At 42.2% G+C, this 19,880-nt stretch overlaps 1 protein-coding gene across 6 annotated transcripts in view; it reads left to right on the top strand.

The window, feature by feature from the left end:
* The window catches only part of mpp7 (membrane palmitoylated protein 7), a 424,513-nt gene that overhangs the window by 395,771 nt on the left and 8,862 nt on the right, over positions 1–19,880 (top strand). For all 6 annotated transcript variants that reach the window (XM_033016205.1, XM_033016225.1, XM_033016218.1 and 3 more), the window contains 3 exons: positions 8,629–8,722; positions 9,184–9,292; positions 15,311–15,454. In XM_033016205.1, coding sequence (XP_032872096.1) covers positions 8,629–8,722; positions 9,184–9,292; positions 15,311–15,454 — 347 coding nt within the window. The remainder of the gene's footprint in view (positions 1–8,628; positions 8,723–9,183; positions 9,293–15,310; positions 15,455–19,880) is intronic.

Raw genomic sequence — 19,880 nt, 5'->3', positions numbered from 1 at the left:
GTGGCTAGTAGTGGGATCCCGTTGGTGGTTGCGATATGTCAGAGCATTATATGCTGTATGCAACGGGTGATGGGGAGGAAGGTGAGGACAAGGGGGTCTCTATCCTTGTTATGAATGGGGGAGGGGGAGCAAGAACTGAGCTACGGGATATCAAGGAGAGCCTAGTGAGAGCCTCATCTATAATGGAAGAGGGGAACCCCCGTTCCCTAAAGAACGAGGACATCTCCGATGCCCTGGTATTGGAAACCTCATCCTGGGCGCAGATGCGGCATAGATGGAGGAATTAGGAGTAGAGGAATTGGTAGTCTTTACAAGAAGCAGGGTGGGAAGAAGTGTAGTCTAGATAACTATGGGAGTCAGTGGCGATAGATGTCAGTCAATAGTCTGTCTCCTGTGATGGAGACAGTGAGATCTAGAAACGGTTGGGAGATGTCGGAGATGGTCCAAGTGAATTTGAGTGCAGGATGGAAATGAGTCATGAAGTTGATGAAGTCAGTGAGTGGGTGCAGGAGGTAGCAGTCGTCAATGTGGCGGCGGTGGAGTTCGGGGATAGAGCCAGTGTACACCTGTTAAAGTGATTGTTCGACTTACCCAACAAAGAGGTAGGCATAGCTGGGGCCCATGCAAGTGCCCATAGCTACGCCTTAAATTTGGAGGAAGTGGGAGGAGTCGAAGGAAAAGTTGTTACGGGTAAGGACCAGCTCTGCTAGGCAGAGGAGAGTATTAGTAGACTGAAATTGGCTGGTTTTGTGGTTGAAGAAACGCAGGGCTTTAATACCTTCCTTGTGGGGGATAGAGGTGCAGAGTGACTGGGCATCCATAGCAAAGATGAGGTAGTGGGGGCCTGGAAAACAGAAGTCATTGAAGAGAAGAAAGGCGTGAGGTGTCTTCGATATAGGTAGGAGGCAGGGTGGGAAGAGGTGTAGTCAAGGTTGCTGTGGGAGTCAATAGGTTTACAGTAAATGTCAGTGAAGAAAGATTTGGGGAGTGGTGCCAGAATAGGTTTGGAACAAAGGTTGCTCCACATGGCTCACGAAGTGGATCATGTCACTCAGATCCATGTGGAGGTCTGGTAGCCAATTTTTCCAAATCATTTTGTGTAGATTCAGTGAACAGTCAGAAAATCTGCTATTCATTGATCGCAAAATGTAAGCAAGAACAATGAGAAACTACTTGGCTCTGTTTTGAATAGTGCCAGATAATCTTTTACATTCACCAGAACACAGTTGAGGCCACTTCACCAGCCTCTCAAAGCATTTCATGACTATCGAAGTGAGGGCCACCGGACGGTAGTCATTCAGACAGGCTGGGGAGGCATATTTTGGTACCGGTACAATGATGGATTTTTTGAAGCAGGCAGGGACCACGGACTTGGCCAGGGTGAGGTTGAATATTGTAGTGAGCACCGGAGCTAGCTGCGTAGCACAGGACTTAAGTACTCGCCCCGAGATGCCATCGGGGCCTGCAGCTTTCATCGTGTTCACCCGTGTCAGAGCCCTCATCACATCGTGCTCAGACAACGTGAATATGTGCACATTCCTCCCCTCAGCTTCGGTAGCTGGCGGTGTTGTCGTTAGTCGGCAGACCTGGGGTGATGTTGCCCGTCTCGAAACGAGCGTAGAAGGAGTTCAGGTCATCAGCTAGGGAGGTGCCGGCACTTCCGGTTGAGGGGGGGCTGCTCCGGTAGTTGGTTACAGTCCGTAGCCCCTGCCACAGGCGTCTGGTGTCCTGCTGCTCCATCTGTGACTGCATCTTGTCTCTGTACCTCCTTTTTGCGTCCTTCACCGCCCTTCGCAGTCGGTAGGACTCTACCTTGTAGACGTCCATATTTCCGAATGCCAGGCCCGAGTTGTAGGCAGCGGTGCGAGCATTCAAGGCAACACGAACGGACCTGTCTACCCAGGGTTTTTGATTCGGAAAGGTGCTAACCCTTACCGTGGGGACGATGTTGTCCGCTATTGTTGCGATGAAGTCCGTGACTGCTTCCACGAACTCACTAACGTCACTGGAACTTGCTTGAAACATATTCCAGTCGACATCGCTCAGTGCATCATGCAGCATGGTCTCTGACTGGTCGGACCACCGCTTTACGTCCCTCGTCACTGCCGCTTCCCGACTATCCTCTGTTTGTACTCCGGCAGCAGGAAAATGGCAGCGTGGTCAGATTTTCCTAAGGGAGGGAGTGAAACAGCCTTGTAGCCCTTCTAGAACGGCGTATAGCGGTGGTCCAGTGTTCTCTCCCCCCTGGTGGCACACGTGATGTGTTGGTAGAAGTTCGGCATGACCTTCTCGAGATTTAATTAAAATCTCCAGCCACCACCATAGCCGCATCCAGGTTCTTGTATTCATGTCGACATAGCACATCGTGTAGGGCCGATAGTGCCACGTCAGTGTCCGCATGCGGTGGAATGTAGACGGCTGTGACGATCACTGAGCTGAACTCCCGGGGAAGTTAGAATGGGCGGCACGAGATCATCAGGTGCTCCAGGTCCGGCGAGCAGGAACGGGAAAGCATCTTGATATTTCCAGGGTTGCACCAGTTGTTATTGGTTATGAAACAGACTCCTCCACCCTTGGATTTCCCTGATTCTTCTGTTCTCACACACGTCACACACACACTAACGACCCCCCCACCCCCCCCCCCCCACACTAACCACTCCCCACCCCACACACACACACTAACCACCCCTCTTGATATATTAATATTATTCATTGGCTCCTTTTACCCCATCCCTGCCCTATCCACTGACGCATAGCCCCCACCTCGCAGGCGTGTCTAGAGAGGGAGTGACAGTGAGAGAGGGGCAGAGAAAGTGGGGCAGAGAAAGAGAGAGAGGGGGAGGAGAGGGAGGAATGGGGAGAGAGGGAGGAAGGGGAAGGAGTAGGGGGAAGGGAGGTGGAGAGAGGGATGGGGAGGAGGGAGAGGGATGTGGGGAGAGAGAGATGAGGGAAGGGGAGAGAGGAGGGGGAGGGGGAAGAGGAGGGGGAGTGGAGAGAGAGAGAGAGAGAGAGAGAGGGCAGACTTGAACTCGTCGAGCGGGCGGCGTGGACACTGAGCGGGCGTGGCTGACTGCGAGCGGGCCTCGGGAGCGCTCGGGACCTCGGGGGACCGCTGAAGCCCTCGGAAGCCCAACCAAATTACTGTGTGTTCAGCGGCTTCACTCCAGAGCCCGGTGGGGGAGGTCGGCTGGGCTGTGGGCAGGCCGGGGCGGACGGCTGGCCAAGTGCGAGTCGACTGCGAGCGTACGGCAACTAAATGACTGCGAGTCCGGGGGGGGGGGGTGGCGTAACTCGCAGCAGTGTGTAGCGGGCCGCGAGGAACAGCCATTTTGACGTCATCAGCTCATTAACTTTCAAAACGATTTCAGACTTGTGAACAATTTTAATAAATAAGAAATAATGAATCAAATTTTCAGATAAGGCGATTTTTGACATTGTGGCGTAAATCTCTATCGGAATATGTAAAGATTTGTGTACAAATACACAAATAAATACATCCACATCCAAGATTAGTTTTATAATTATAGAGATTTACAAGCAAGAATTCTCGATAATTCTGCCATCGCTCTAAAACGCTATTGTTTACTCCTCCTCTACGTGTATTATAAAATATTTTAATGCTTACTTAATTCATGTCATTTAAATTGTAAAATTTGTTACGTTTTTGGTTTTTAGGTTGTGTTTATGTGGGGGTGGGGGGTTGAAACGGGGCTTGCTGTCTCTCCCTTCGGGGGAATGCGACTTTTTTGTCGTATCCCCCTTCTCTGCCTCCGTCTGCGCTGAGGCCTAATGGCGGAGCTGGCGACCTCGAGACTCCGGAGGCAGAGCCAGTCAGGACTTGCCCTGGGCTCGCTCCCGTGAGGGCGGTCCGGCTCGGGGCTGGAACGGCGCTCCCGTGAGGGACTGTGATGCTCCCGTGAGGGCGGCCTGGCGCGGGGCTGAGACTCTCCCGGAGCGGCCCAGCTCGAGGGTGGAATGGCGCTCCCGTCGGAGCGGCCCAGCTCGAGGGAGGTACGGTGCTCCCGTTGGAGCGGCCCAGCTCGAGGGAGGAACGGCGCTCCCATCGGAGCGGCCCAGCTCGAGGGTGGAATGGCGCTCCCGTCGGAGCGGCCCAGCTCGAGGGAGGTACGGCGCTCCCGTTGGAGCGGCCCAGCTCGAGGGAGGAACGGCACTCACGTGAGGGCGATCCGGCTCGGGGCTGGAACGGTGCTCCGATGGCTGGGACGGCGTTCTGGCGGCGGTGACCTGAGTCCGGGGTTCAGCCGCGGGACTGGAGGGCGGCAGCTTCGACCTCCCCGGGCCGCAGTGTTTGAGCCGGTCCGTTTGCGACTGTTTGTGCCATCGCCCGGTGGGGTATCGCCTCAGCGCAGAGGGAGAAGAGGAGGGAAGAGACTGCAGCCCTAAGATTTTTGCCTCCACCACAGTGAGGAGGTGCTTGGAGGACTCACTGTGGTGGATGTTAATTTGTGTTTATTGTTGTTTATTATTGTCTTATTGTATGTATGACTGCAGGCACGAAATTTCGTTCAGACCGTAAGGTCTGAATGACAATAAAGGTAATTCTAATTCTAAAGTAAGTTTGTTTTACCTTTGCTATTCTGAAATATTTCAAAAATATTTAACATATTTTAGAAAATATTTTACCAAAGCTGCATAATCCTGCAAAACCAAAATTGTTCACCCACTCAGTTCATTTGCTTCTGATTTTAAGCTCTAACTGTTCATTTAATGATGGATTTAAATAAATTGTTTCTGGAGATTAATTGGAGATTAGACCTAAGATTTCTGCTCACAGCACAACCTCAGGGCTTTTAAGGTTCAGAATGCTTTCCACCCAATTTAGCACAATAGACTGCAAATTGAATGTTGCAATCAAGCCATCAAATAAAAATCCTATCCAATTGAACCAAACCTTTCAGAGAACAGTCATTGAATAAAAGAAGATTGAAGTTAAATGCTAACAGTATTGTAATATTGAAAATAAAAGTTCATTGAAATTCCATCATTAAATTCATTTCATGGTATTATCTTCAGCCTCTTAATTTAGATTAGAAAATAGCACAGTTTAATGTAATTTTGGTGGAGCCACAAAAGACTGCAGATGCTGGAATCTTGGTCGTAGAAACAAACTGCTGGAGGAACAGAGTGCGTCAGAGAGCATCTATGGAGGGACATCAATCTGAAGAAGGGTTGTGACCCAAAATGTCATCTGTCCACTTCCCTCCACAGATGCTGCCTGAACTGCGTTCATCCTGCAGTTTATAATTTTCCTATGATGTTTTCCAATTTGAATTCAGCCTCTTCCATCCTCAGTGACACTATTACATTGACATTTTTGACTGGTTCTTTTTGTTTTAATTATGCCCTTTTTCAAGATTTTGGTGTTTCATTCCCTATTTGTATGAGTTGCATGAATGAAATTTGTTACGTTTGTGAACAGTAGTGAAACTTTGTGAGCCTTAACGACTACCATCCAGTGACCTTGACATCCACCATTATTTAATGTTTTGAGCCTGGTTATGGAATGCATTAAATCCAGTCAACCAAACAGCCTTGACCCACTGCAGTTCTCCTACTGCCACAATGGGTCCATGGATTACGCCATCTCCTTGGCCCTACACACATCCCTGGAACACCCGGGTAAGAGAGACACTTACGTCAGATTCATAGACTACAGCTCTGCCTTTAATGCCATTATCCCATTCAAGCTCTTCACCAAACTCGTGGGACAGAGTCAGCACTCATCTCTGCACCTGGACCCACGACTTCCTGACCAACAGGTCACAATCAGTGATGATGGGGGACAAATCATCCTTTACGGTAATCCTCTACACGGTGCTCCACAAGGATGCCTTCTCAGCCTTCTTCTTTATTCCTTGTACACCCATGACTATGTGGTCATGTACAAATCTTATTGAATTTTCAAATTCGCAGACGACACCACCATTGTGGGCCGGATATCAAATAATGATGAGACAGAGTACAGGAAGGAGATTGGAACCTCGTGACCTGGTGTCGAGACAACAAACTTTCCCTCAATGTCAGCAAGACAAAGGAAGCGAAGTGGTTCAAATAGTTTGGTTTGGATTGACGGCGACTAAATAGAGATGGTGGACAGCTACAAATTCCTAGGACTAAACATCACCAACAATTCTCCTGGACCACCCATATTGAAGCAATGGCCAAGAAAGCAGACCACCGACTCTAGAAGACTTAGGAAGTTCGGCATGGTCCCAACAGATCTCACCAACTTCTCCAGATTTGTCATAGAAAGCATTTTATAGGAATGCATCACAGCATGGTTTGGGAACAGCTCCATCTAAGACTGCAAGAAATTGCAGGGCATTGTAGACTGAGGCATCACACAAACCAACCTCCCTTCCATTGACTTCATTTACACCTCACACTGCCTTACACCTCACACAGCATAATCAAGGATGAGTCACACCTTGGCCACTCCCTTTTCTCCCTTCGCCTATTGGGCAAATGGTAAAGAAGTGTGAAAATGCTCACCTCCAGATTCAGGAACAGTTTCTTCCCAGATGTTATCAGGCAACTGAACTATCCTACCAACAATTAGAGATCAGTCCTGAACTACTATCTACCTCATTGGAGACCCTCTGACTATCTTTGATTGGAGTTTACTGGCTTTATCTTGCACTAAATGGGATTCACGTTATTCCCTTTAACATGTATCTGCACACTGTGGCTGGCTCGATTGTAATCATGTATTGCTTTTCCGCTGACTGGTCAGCATGCAACAAAAGCTTTGCACTCTGACTCAGTGCACGTGTCAATAAACTAACTCAACTAAACTAAACAATAGAAAGGATAGATTGCGGTTTTATATAAATCACTCTTAAGTTTTATTTGCTTCAATACAACATGATATATTTGGAACAATCTGTTTAACCAAAATTGGCAGTAATCTCAGAGACTCGCAGACTCTCAAAGCAATTTGTAATCAATGCAAGTTCTTCTGATGAGCACTCTTTGTAGTAATGTTGGGAATGCAATCAGTTTGCATGTGGAAAGATCCCTAAAACAATAACAACATGACAAAGTCTAACAAACAATGAAAGAACTTGACGTTCTGTCATGGGATTTTATTTTTACTTCCATATTGGGCAGACTGACCCTCTGTTATATATCGATCCCAACTTGAACCTCTAGGTGTGAGTCCAGAATAAACACTGTTATGTGTACATCATAAATGTTCCATAAGCACTTGGCTAATAGGACCGAAAAACGTTTTAAAAATCTCACTTAAAATAAGATTTGAAATAAAGAAATAGTGACTTTACTTGTCTAAAACAGTAATTATGGTTATTAAAAGTTATGGGTTAGTTTTAGGCATGTGCTTCATTAATTATCCCCCCCCCCCCCCCCCCCACCACTTACAACCTCATGCCCATTCAAATTGTGGACAATGAAACATGCAAGAATATGTGAATTTGCACATAATTCTACTCGCAAGAGGTCAAATGGGTGATAATTTATTTTTCTGGTTTTCTGGTTGTGAAAGCAATAGAAATAAACCAGTCAGAGCTTAGAAACAGTTTTCCATAGTGCAATGATGATTTGTTATGCTCTGATCCATCAAAATTAAATAAAGGCAGCAAACCAATCTTTCATTCTTGTACAAAACAAAAATCATTGTTTTGTGTTTTTGATATTAAGTTTACACTTCTGATGTTCAAAATGTCACTCGGCTTTGTTTTCACTATTATTTGGTCAAAGTGATACTATTGAGTTGTACTGTTAAACATAAGAGAATTGGTAAGTCTGTGGTATTTTGTACAGGAGTCAGTTCTACTCAAAACATGGTATACTTCCCAGGAACATTTTTGAAATATTTAATGAAATGTGATGCTGTCTTTATGACTTTAAAATATGTAAGTTAAAACATTCAGGACGTGTAGAATCTCTCCCGAATGATAATTTTTTCTTATTTATACACTATGTACAAAACACTTTGAAGGAAGGAATGGGCCAGCCATGTTAGTAGGAAGTGGTATACAATTATTTTTAAGTCAGCAATAGTTTCCTTTCTAAGTATAGTAGTGATCTGACTTGTCAAAGTTTGTAGCTACCCTGACATTTATGAGAAATAGAGGAAAAATCTTTTCAATCTTCTGTGTGAAATGCCATTGCTCTGTCTCATATCTTGGCTTTGAAAAATGACTGTGGCGGGAAATAAAATGTCAGTATGCCATATTTCTGAACAGCATCCAGTGATGGCGACTTCACAATTAGCCCACTGAACACAGCTTGGTTTATATTAGACATAAGAGTAATGCTGGATTCAATAAGGCAATATGTCATCTGTAATTTATTCTAATTTAGGTCTGGATACAACATCTTGCAGAAATGTTCAAGCACTTTAATTACATTTGTGTGGACAAGGGTGATTGCCAAATGTTCCAATGAAATAGAAGTAAAAACTTAAATTTGTTGTTTTGATTACAAGCAACTTGTTCAGTATTAGCAAAGGTTTAATATTCTTAAACTCTTTATAAGGTAAACCTCATTTTAACAACTCTTTCTTCTATTTCACCCTGAATTTGAGCAGCTAATGTAATATTGACAATAGTAAAGACATTCGTTTTTGTGTTTTGTGATCCGCAGATACAACAAGGCCAAAGAGAAGCCAGGAAACTGACGGAGTGGAATATAATTTTATTTCCAAGCACTTGTTTGAGACAGATGTACAAAATAATAAGTAAGTTGAAAAATGGCACACGCTGCTTCATGCCAGCACATCTGGAAATTTTCAGATGCAGTGATGAAAAGTATCGGAATATCTGAACAATAGGTTTCTTGGGAAAACAGGCAATTTGCTCAGTGAGTTAAATGTCACTGATTTTGGAAGTATTTGCCCCATTAAAGGCTGTATAAATAAAACAATGATATTATTTGTTCTCGCATTAATTCTTAAGTTTGACATAACTTTTTGTTCTATAAGTAGACATTTGAAAATAATTGTATGTATTCTGTTAACATATAATGTTTATTTATTTCTGTGATCATATGATTAACACAACTGTTGAGTTGTTTGTGTTCATGTTGATTTTTGAATTTATTCCATTGGTTTCTACAAACTTATTACATATCACGACATTGAAAGATGTTTAAGGAGGAGCAGAATTTTAAGGATGCATTTAAAGTTGCATTTTTTTCCAGGTTTATTGAATACGGGGAATACAGAGGGAACTTATATGGAACAAATATAGATTCTGTTCGATTTGTCTTGGCCAAAAATAAAGTCTGCTTGTTGGATGTACAATGTCAAGTAAGTAGAAACATTGCTTCAAAGCACAAAAGACTAACTTTGGATTTTCATTCTTCACATGTCTAAAGCTCAGGCATTTATTTATATGGCAATATAAGTTCTTTGTTAAAATGTATTGATTTCCTCTTGTTGCAATTTACTTGCTCTATTCTAATTTCTGGCTGTGTATGAAGGAGCAGCAAATGTAAACAATCAGCATTTTGCTCTTGTGGTTTCTTCACATGCATGCTAAGGGGAAGAAGGACTGGACTGTGAGGTTTCAACTGAAAAAAACACGTTTTCTTCCATGTGTTGCATTGGTCTCTCAAATATTTATTTGCACAGTTAACTACTCATGGGCCTGTCCCACTTAGGCAATTTTTCAGGCGACTGTCAAGTCGTAACAGGTCGCCTAAAAACCGGCTACTGTCATAGTGGATCATCGCTTCCTTCACAAGCCAGTTATGCAGGCGGAAGACAGGGCAAGCAGGGGGAGCGTTGTCTGAGTGAAATTCACACGATGCCAATGTGATACAGACACACACCACGATGAACAGGAAGGTTGGCGCTGTAATTAAGACGGTGAAAGCACAGTATACGGGAAGGGTCACTTAAGCCCTTTAAAAGAGGGGGGGAGGCGGGGTGGGGAGAAGGAGTGGAGACAACTTTTAAGAAACCAGAGATACATGGCTGTGAAGCTCGGCAGACATTAACATTACCGGTCCATTATCCTTGGCTCTGAAAACTACTGTTTACGTTTTGTTTCCCAATGAGCCAATGAAATTTACCGGTCAGCACCGGCGACAACATACGATCTCCAGGCGACCCACTACCACTGCACCTATGTCACGAGAATTCTCACTGCTCTCCATGGCATCAAAATTCTGGTCGTCCAAAATTCTGGTGGCGACCAGAATGAAGCCGCGACTAGTTACAAGAACGCGGGAACTATTCACCAACATGCAGACGACACCCCAGCAACCTCCGGCGACCTTGTGGCGACCTCATAATCTCCTGTAGTCGCCTAAAAGTTCGCGTAAATTGGACAGGCCCATCACATTCACAGAAATTATTCAACAAAATTGCCCTTCAACTCTTAGCACATGAATACTTGCTAATCTTTCTAGAGACTGGGATATAATGTTTTTCCCTGCTAATCTGCTTTGTTGTCTAGTTGGATTTTTCAGCCAAGGTGGAATTTGCGTGACTTTCCTCCGGGCCTCCTTAAGACTGCTTTTTGTTTCGCTCATCGATTGGCGAATGAATCATATAAAATTTATGACATTCACCCGTTATGTCCAACGCAGTCGTCAAACAACTACCCAACCTCATCCTACCTTTGAGCACAACCCATAGTCCTTCAGTTTACAGTCCTTCAAGTTCACGTCCAGGAACTATGTAATGAACACATTGAATAGGCCAGAAATATATCTTTTTGGATTTTTATTTTCTCCACATAGATTATCTCTAACTCTAGAAGTTTGTGTGGAAGGTTATGGAAGTCAATTACAATGGTACTAGTTCATGGAACAATACAACCAAGGGATGGATGACTTACAGAAATTGAACTCAGAATAAAGAATAATATGCATTGGTTCCTTCGGAAGTTGAAATATTGTTAATTGAAAGGTCTCTAAATGTTGTGAGCATTTAAGAGTTTATTTTTAAAGCATATTTTTGTAACTTTCCTAGTGAATGTGTTCATACTATTCTTCAAAAACAATTACATTAGAATATTTGCTTTTCTTGCTACCATGAGGAACAATCCACTTATGTACATTGCAATCTAGGCAACTTGGTCAAACCAATGGAAATGACCAGGAAATTCTAACCCTGAGAGTTAAATCTCAAATTACTTTCTAAAATGATTTTTATTGATTTACATTTTTATTTGCTGGATTTGAACCATCCCATGGAATTATTTTAGATTGTTAAAGTCTTCAAATTACACACATATTTGTGAATGCATAGACAGGTACATTTTAAAAGTTCTTTAATATTTATTTTCTTCTGATACTTTTAAACAGTAGTTCGCTAGTTTTTTATGTCATTTTTAGTGATTTTTAAATTGTGTTTAACACAGGTGGAGGACCGGTTCCCCTATTAACAAGGCTTATTTTTACGGAGATAACATTTGCAGCTGTACTAGTAAAACTGCACGGCATTATCGCTCTTGCGTAGTCTGTAATGGATCTGGCAAAAGCAGTTGCCCACTATTGCACTGCCTGATTGTTCTGGTTTATGTAAGATATTAGCCTTGAATAATATCATGCTCCCCCCACCGTGCCCCTCACCTACATTTAACTGGCACTTGTTTCCTGCTGCATAGTTCTCTGAGCTAATCAGCAAAATCCTGCATGATGCATGCCTTAGCTTTGGAATTTCACAACTGCTGGTCAGTATGACTGCACAACAGTATTTGTTTGCCATTCATAATTAGTCACTGCTGCCACAGTTCCAGCAACCTCAGTTTAATCCTGACCTCTGGTGCTCTCTTTGCTGAGTTTACAGGTCCTTCTCACGACCACTGGGTGCCCAGTCTCTTCCCTAACCCCAAAGACGTATTGGCGTGGGTGGGTGGCAGGAAAATCGGGGGAAGTTGGTGCATATGTAAGGAAATAGTTTGTAGTAAAATAAAGTATTGCAAGGGGTCTGTAGGAATTCTCCGAGTGCCAGCAAAGACCTAATGGGCCAGTGGCCACCAGAATTAGAAGATATGAAAATAATTAAATATAAAAGTAAATGAGTTCATACTTGCTGTTCTCCTTTGGTTAATGCAGGAAAGCATGCACATTTTGCAGTATAAGTACTAGCACATACATGGAAAAATGGCTTCACCGTGGGACTCCTGTGAACACCACACCAGAATGCAATCAATAAAATGCCAGTGATCAGCTATATCTTCATTCAGAAGCGCCAACAATCATGCACACGATTCTGCTCTTTCTGCCTGTAATCCCACAAGTAAAAATTAGCAGAAATTATCCCTAACCTGAATGACGCAAATTCAAATTATTTTGAGTGAAGGTTTCTGATTGCAAAAATGTTCCTTGTTGTATGGTTATTGTAATAGCAAGAAGAAAAATGGATTTTAAATTCTTGGATTGGAAAATATAAATGTGGAAAATATTAACAGGGTTTGAAATTAGACCGATACTTTTGGAGCACTGGAGAATCTGTCTTCAGTGCATTCCATACAATGCCGCTAATGCAGCAGTATAATGGTATGGGTGCTGCTACTTTGTTTATTTAGGAATTAAACAGATTAGGCCCATATATAACTTGTCATTCGTGTGCACTATAAATGTTTTGACTGTTATGGCTCAGTGGGTGGTAAAGAACCAGGACTGGTGAAAATGTCCCAAGTTCTTCAAACAGTGTTTTGGACATGTTTTTTTACATACAACCCAGGGATTACATCACATTGGAGATTTATTAGAAAGGTTCAGAGCTGACTTTTTAACGGCCACGTTATTACTGGTATGGTCTTGAGCAATTTGGCTAATTATTTTGTGAAGAACTTACTTTTGGAACACATAAAATACATATGATTCACCAGCTAGAGCTTGATTCATTCAAGTTTGGATGATTCTGCAATATCCGTGTGCTCTCCAGGTAGCATCCCGTTTATGATCAATTGTGTGATTGCTTCTGAAAAGTTTTCATTGGAATATATCCAGGCCTATGTAATATTGTACATGGCTCACTTTTGTGCTCTGCATGAAGTCTGCTTGATTAATTTGGTTTGTTCCACACTCGAGTGTTTGAATTTACTGCACGTTAATAGTGATAAATGCAAAACAAGTTTCTAGCCACCTCATTGGAGACAAGGAAATATAAATGTTGTTGGACAAAGATCAACTAAATGAACAAAGTGAGCAAGCTTACCAATTTCATTGAAGATATGTTGTTCACATTTCCTGGGTCGAGAATGTACTCTCTTTTGTCTTTATTATCTGATTTCAAAGCCATTTCACAGAGCAGGTAACATGTATAAGATGAACATGGTTGCTGAATATATCATTTAGTACAAAATGGTTTTGCAAGTGGTGGATAAACTGATCTTTTCATTAAAATATTACTTACCTTACAGAAATTCTTAAAAAGCTTCTCAATAAGTGCCTGAACTGATCAATTCTACCCCAAAATTAGGAAGACGAGGCACTTGGGTTTCAGGCAGGATCCGTGGAGGGAATTAGCAGAAAATTATTTGGTTTAGGGCCTTCTTCAGACTGATTCAGAAGGATCCCAACCTGAAATATCATCTATCCATTCCCTCCACAGATGCTGCTTGACTTCATATGCTTCAGACCTCAGTCTGAAGAAGGGTCTCGACCCGAAACGTCACCCATTTGTTCTCTCCATTGAGGCTGTCTGTCCCGCTGAGTTACCCCAGCATTTTGTGTCTTGCTGAGTTTCTCCACCATTTCGAATTGTTTCCTCGGGCACTCAGGTTTCCAATTTCATCTGGTCCATTTTTGTGCAGTAAAAGCCCGGACTATTGATGTTACACTATGTGCTGCAAAGATTAAGTACAGAAGATCCGCTACCCATGTTTCTCAGAATTCTGCATCGTCTGAGTGGTTCTCTCACATCAGAGCATAAACCGCTTCAGAAAGCAGTAAAATCCGCAGACATCTCTCATTTGGCAAAACCCAGACATCGCTGTCAAATGTAGGCTTGTGACTTCAGGAGCTGGCATGAATAAGGGTGGAAAGTTTCAGAGAATCATACCATGAAAACAGTGGAGTCTTGTAGTCTCAATAAATTAATGTAATGGAAATAACGGATCTGATCAAATATCTGAATCTAATCCTAACTCCTCAGATGGTTGGGGATAAAAGGCAATTGTTGGAGATTTCAGATTGCTCATTTCCCATCTATAACACAATTGAACAAACATTTATTCAAATTTCCCCAAACTGCACTGACTACGGCAGATTAATGCCTTCATCTGCAAGGTGGAAGGAATGAGGCGAGATAGAAGTAACATTACGCACCATCTGGCAACTGCCCAGATCTGGAATATTGTTTTGACTGAGCAGGTTGACCAGATAAGCATTACCATTGTCGCAGACTCAGCCAGATGTGTCCCAGGCCTGCCTTCTGGAATGTTGCTTAACTGCACTTGGAGGAAGTTGATAAATTTATGTGTGAAGTCTGACACTGTATTCTCTTTCCTTGACGCCAGATGTTTTTAGTAGGAATTAGGGCATGCCTCCAAAGTGTGGGAGACAGTTACTTCACAAAAAAAGATCTGAGTGGTGGTTGACAGGTGCTAAGCCCCTGACAACTTGGGACTCGTTGTCTTGAACAATGCTTAATATGAGGACACTCTGGCACATTGTTATCATCAGTCAGTGCCTGCTTCCGAGAATAGCATCCCTAAACATACATCTGCGATTGCAATTACCAGCACTGCAACCCTCTAGTGTAAACTGTCTACTGCAGTGCTGTGCAAAGTAAACTCTCTTCCATGATGTCAGTAGCATCTAGATACTAAAGTACAGTTTATTAGTTGTGTTGCATACTAAATATTTAAATACATATAAAATTATTAAATAATAGTTTCGGAAGTCATTTTTGATAACACAACGACATGGGGAAGAAAAGGTTGTGGAGAGGAAGGTTGGGTTGGTGGTTACTTGTGTGCTATTACCATGAAATAACCTTGATTGCTGCCAGATTATCATAAATGTCAAATGTGCTCACAAATATCCTTCAGCAAAGGGAAATTCCCACTTCATCCTGGCCTGAGTTTAGTTCCAATAATATGTAGTTGACTCTAAAAATGCCCTCAGACCCATCATCATTTTAGGGAAACAAGGTTCATATGATAAATGAAACCTTGCCAACATCACGCACATTATCAGAACAACCATATAAAAATGTGTCTGAAAACACTGTGACGACCAAGTCATACTAGTTGTAAAATGTATTTATTGCAAGCATATTTGAGGTAAATTTAACTTTTCAATATGCTTTTGCAACCAGATATGCTGAGAAGTAAAACAACGTTACACTACTTAAATGTTTCAGACAATAAAACATCTGAGGACATTGGAATTTAAACCATATGTGATATTCATCAAGCCACCATCGTTTGAACGCCTCAGAGAAACCAGGAAGAATGCGAAAATCATTTCATGCAAAGATGACAAAGGCCCTGTCAAACCATTCACGGTATGTTTTGAAGTTTTTATATCCAGTGAAATCTTTTATAACCAAAGTTGATTCAGATGAGTAAAGTTTTCATTTGTGTTTATTTCAGTAAATATGAATTAACGTGACATTTCCTCACATTTGCTAACAATGATTCTGCAGTTGTCTTTCGTGATCAAGAGTAGATGTGTGCATCTCCTATTAGCTTATCCCAACAGTGAATCTGCACTCAGTGTCTACAATTGCTCGTACTACATGAATTAAATATGTTAAGCTTTCGATGTTGTCATTAATATGTGTGCAGTTGGATTAGTGACGAGTTTTGTCTAGGGGCACAACTCCCATTAGACTCTTAACTGCAAAGAGACGTCTGCCTGAGTTGTATTAGGACATAATTTTCAGAAGTAAATGTGTACCTTCTACTCACTTGTGTATCAGTTTTCCAGCGCTTCAGGGCATCTTGGACAATAGAAGAAAGTGGAATTCTCACAGAACATAAAACTACTTGAAACAAATGCAGAGAATAGCAATCTGACTTGTTTTAATTTACCAGAGCAACAGATGTAGGTCCAAAAGATCTTGGAAAATAAAGATAAATTTGCAACACATGACATTTAATGCACACTGCATCTAGCATGTACAGGGGTGGCAGGGAGAAAGGATTTGCCTAAGTTCCCCATTGCTTTAGTGTTTATATACCAGTCTGTAGTTTCCCCTAAAAATGAAAATCAAAAAATTGCAGAAGGTAAAATTCTGAAACAAAACACTAGAAACATTCAGTGGGTCAGGCAGCATCTGTGGAAGGAGAAATAATTACAATTTCAGGTCTGGTTTGAATTTCAGGTTTTTAGATCAGTGGAATCTTTCTCAGAAAGGACTGACACGTAAAAGAGGACTGGTTGCATCTGAAATGGAAGGAGTGCAATATCCCTGTGGGGATGTTTGCTGGAACCACTTGGGAGGGTTCAATTGGTGAGGCAGGGGGTGGGATCCGGAATGACAGCATCACGTAGAGAGGCTGATGTGTAAGCAGAAAATAGACGGGCAACTTCAGTCGGAAGAGTCAACGGAGACTAGAAGGGAAGCATAAGTGAGTCGGTAGGCTTTTTGCATTTACATAAAGGTAAGACAGATGAGCCTTCGCATCGATCAGCAGGAGCGTGCAAAAGAGGAAGGAATGTTGCACCGATCAGAGGGACTGAATGAATGAATATATCACAGTGAAATTCTTTGCTTGCATACCCGAGGTATGCAATAGTCGCTACATAAAGGGCACCGACAAAGTTACAATGCATCCAAGGTTACAAAGTTTTCTGGCAGTACTGAGAGAGGATATCTTAGAGGGATTAGGCTACATGGGTCCAATTCAGGAAGAAATAACGAACAGTCACTTACGAATTAATAATAATCAATGGGAATTCAAAGATTTTTGTAATTTTATATTTTATTACGTCAAGAATTGTTGTTTGAAGGTCTTAACGTGCTATCTTTAATCCTCGAGTGAAATCAATAGGATTAAAATGTAAGGGAGGAACTGCAGATGCTGGTTTAAATTGGTGATAGACTCAAATACTGAAATAACTCAGTGGGCCAGGCAGCATTTGGAGAGAAGGAATGGGTGACGTTTTGGTCTGAAGAAGGATCTCGACCGGAAACATCACCCATTCCTTCTCTCCAGATATGCTGCCTGTCCCGCTGAGTTACTCCTGCAATTTGTGTCTATTTTCAGGAAAAAATGTAATATTTGCTTGTTTCAATACACCATGTCCATGTCTTAAACTGGCACGTATCCTGTGATTTTTCTCATTGAAAATCCACAGTTACTTTTTAGAGGTAATTACATTACGCGAGGGCAACATCAACTGGATAAGTCAATTGTAATGCTGTTGTAGCATTTTCGCAAATATCTTAGGGACTGAACACAGTCTGTTCTTTATTCAGAAAACATCTCAATTAATCATCATCTCCCCAGCAAGTCTTATACTGTGTGCCTCAATGTTATCTCGTTTCCTTTACTCCTTTAATTCCTGATCTAATATAATGCCCCCTGCTGATATTGTTATATATATATACTTTGACCAGATGAAGTCAAAGTATACTTTGACTTCAGATGACTTCAAGTATTCAATGAGAGTCACTTAAAATAATCCCTTCATCACACAAATCCCTATTTTTTAATGGCTGACCGACACCTTCCTATTGTGAAAAATGCACCTCAGCTACAGGTACCCATAGAACTGCAGCTCAGCATTTCGACATAGGTTGCTGACTTTAGAACATAATCCTCACATTTTGCCCCACAGGCATCACTCGGTTCATATGTTAGCTAAACACGATTGAGGAATAGATATTAAATAATTTATTCATAGGCCTACTTGGCATTTAAGGTGAAGCCTTATTAATGTATATTTTGTGTTCTGCAGTCTTGTTCTTCAATATTTGATGGCTGTCTTTGGCAAAATAGAATTCTTGGGGGATTAGAATTAATAATACTGCTACTCTGTTAAGGGAAATAGACCCTGTAATTTCCAAATGTACATAACTTACCAGAAGTAGAAGCTCTAAAATATCTTTCCACAGTATCTCTCTGCACATGTGTTGCTCCATTAATTTGTTCCTTTATTTTTTAAAAGTACTGACCGCCTAAAGAAATAAAGTATCAGTAACCAATGTTTAAATTACATCTACAAACATGCAGAAAACCCACACACAGGCAAGGTTTATGGCAGCCGTTTTCTAGAGACACAGGAAATCAGCAGAAATAATCTTTCTAGAACATTTGGATATTATCCATTTTGTACAAACCTTTCAGTGTTGCAACACATTTCTGGCTTCCAAAAGCCTTGACCAGTTATGCAAACAGTGGAGAAAATATGTGAAAATATGCTCTTAATGTTAACACCTGGAGGTGTGGGCAGCGATGATGTAAAGATGCCCAGAGGGATTTGGGAACCAAGATAATAAGCAGAAGATTTTATTGATTCTGTGAAAACAAACACTTGAAAACAAACATCAGTGCCATGAACCTTCCTTTGAAAGCAGTTTGAGGCAAATACTCTATGTTAGTAGTATATTTTTATTGTTTAGATTGTAACAGGGAAACCTGGTACTCATAGTGATGCAACATAATCTTGCCTACATTGTGGAGTCTTTGCCACCAGGCAGTACCGTACTAATGGGGACATATAGACACAAGGAACTTTAGATGCTGCTTTAAAGCCCTGTCCCACGGTACAAGTTCATTCCAAGAGCCCTCCCGAGTTTGCCCTGATTCGAACTCGGAGATTTACAGTGCCGGCCACTCGTCGGTGCCCGGGGCTCTCGTGAACATTTTTCAACATGTTGAAAAATCTTCACGAGTCTTCCCGTGCTTACCTGCCGTTAGCGAGTCTTCCCGAGTACCTGCCGTTAGCGTAACGAGCCTCTAAGAGACGTCCCCGAGCTCCGACGTACCCGCTACGTTCATTCTCCGTGCTTACCATGAGTTTGATTTTTTTTAAACTCGGGAGAGCTCTTGGAATGAACTCGTACCGTGGGACAGGGCTTTTACAAAAAAAGACACAAAGTGCTGGACTATCTCAGCGGGTCAGGCAGCATTTTTGGTGAACAACAGATTGGTGATATTTTGGGTTGGGACCCATCTTCAGACTGATTGTAGTAGGAGTGGTGTAGAGAGATGTCAGACAGAGTCCAAATAAGGGCAAGGTTGAAATTAGTAGCGGTAAAGTTAATAAAATCAAAAAGTGCCACACGAGTGCAGGAGGCAGCCCCAACGCAGTTGCCGATGAAGCGGAGAACGAGTTGTGGGCTGGTGCCAGTGTAGTATTGGAACAGGATTGTTCAACGTAACCAACAAAAAAGTAGACATAGCTGGGGCCCATGCGAGTGCCCACGTCTTTAACGTGAGGAAAGTTAGAGAAATCAAAAGAGAAGTTGTTATGGTTGAGGACAATTTCACCAGAGGGGGGGGAGAGTGTTAGTAGAAGGGAACTGAATAATGGGGTCATTATGTTGTTTATGCATAGACCAGGCTTGAGCGATGGGAATTGAGACATTGCATGATGTATTGATGAATCGAGATATGATTTGAGAAATTTGCTACATATTGGGAAGCAAACATGGATTTCTCTGCATTTGTTGTTGAGAAGCAAGGAAATGTAAAATGAAGGTATAATAGTACATTTACCAGCTGAAGCACGGTTGAAGGGCAATAAATTGGACTGTAATATAATAATGTCATGCAGACCCCATTATTGGTGTAATCTGTTGCAGAGTCTTTTATATTTTTGCTGTTAATTCTATAAAACAGATGAGATTTACCAATTTGAAAAGCAAACTGATAGAGTTAGGAGGAACAATGCAATTACACCTTGAAGCTAAACTGTGTGAGCAGTGGAAAGCTATTAAAGAACAGAGAGGCAGTTCAGATCAAATATTTTCCCAGAAA

The sequence above is a fragment of the Amblyraja radiata genome, chromosome 2, assembly GCF_010909765.2.
Source record: "Amblyraja radiata isolate CabotCenter1 chromosome 2, sAmbRad1.1.pri, whole genome shotgun sequence".
NCBI lineage: Eukaryota > Metazoa > Chordata > Chondrichthyes > Rajiformes > Rajidae > Amblyraja > Amblyraja radiata.
This window is presented reverse-complemented; position numbering and strand designations above follow the sequence as displayed.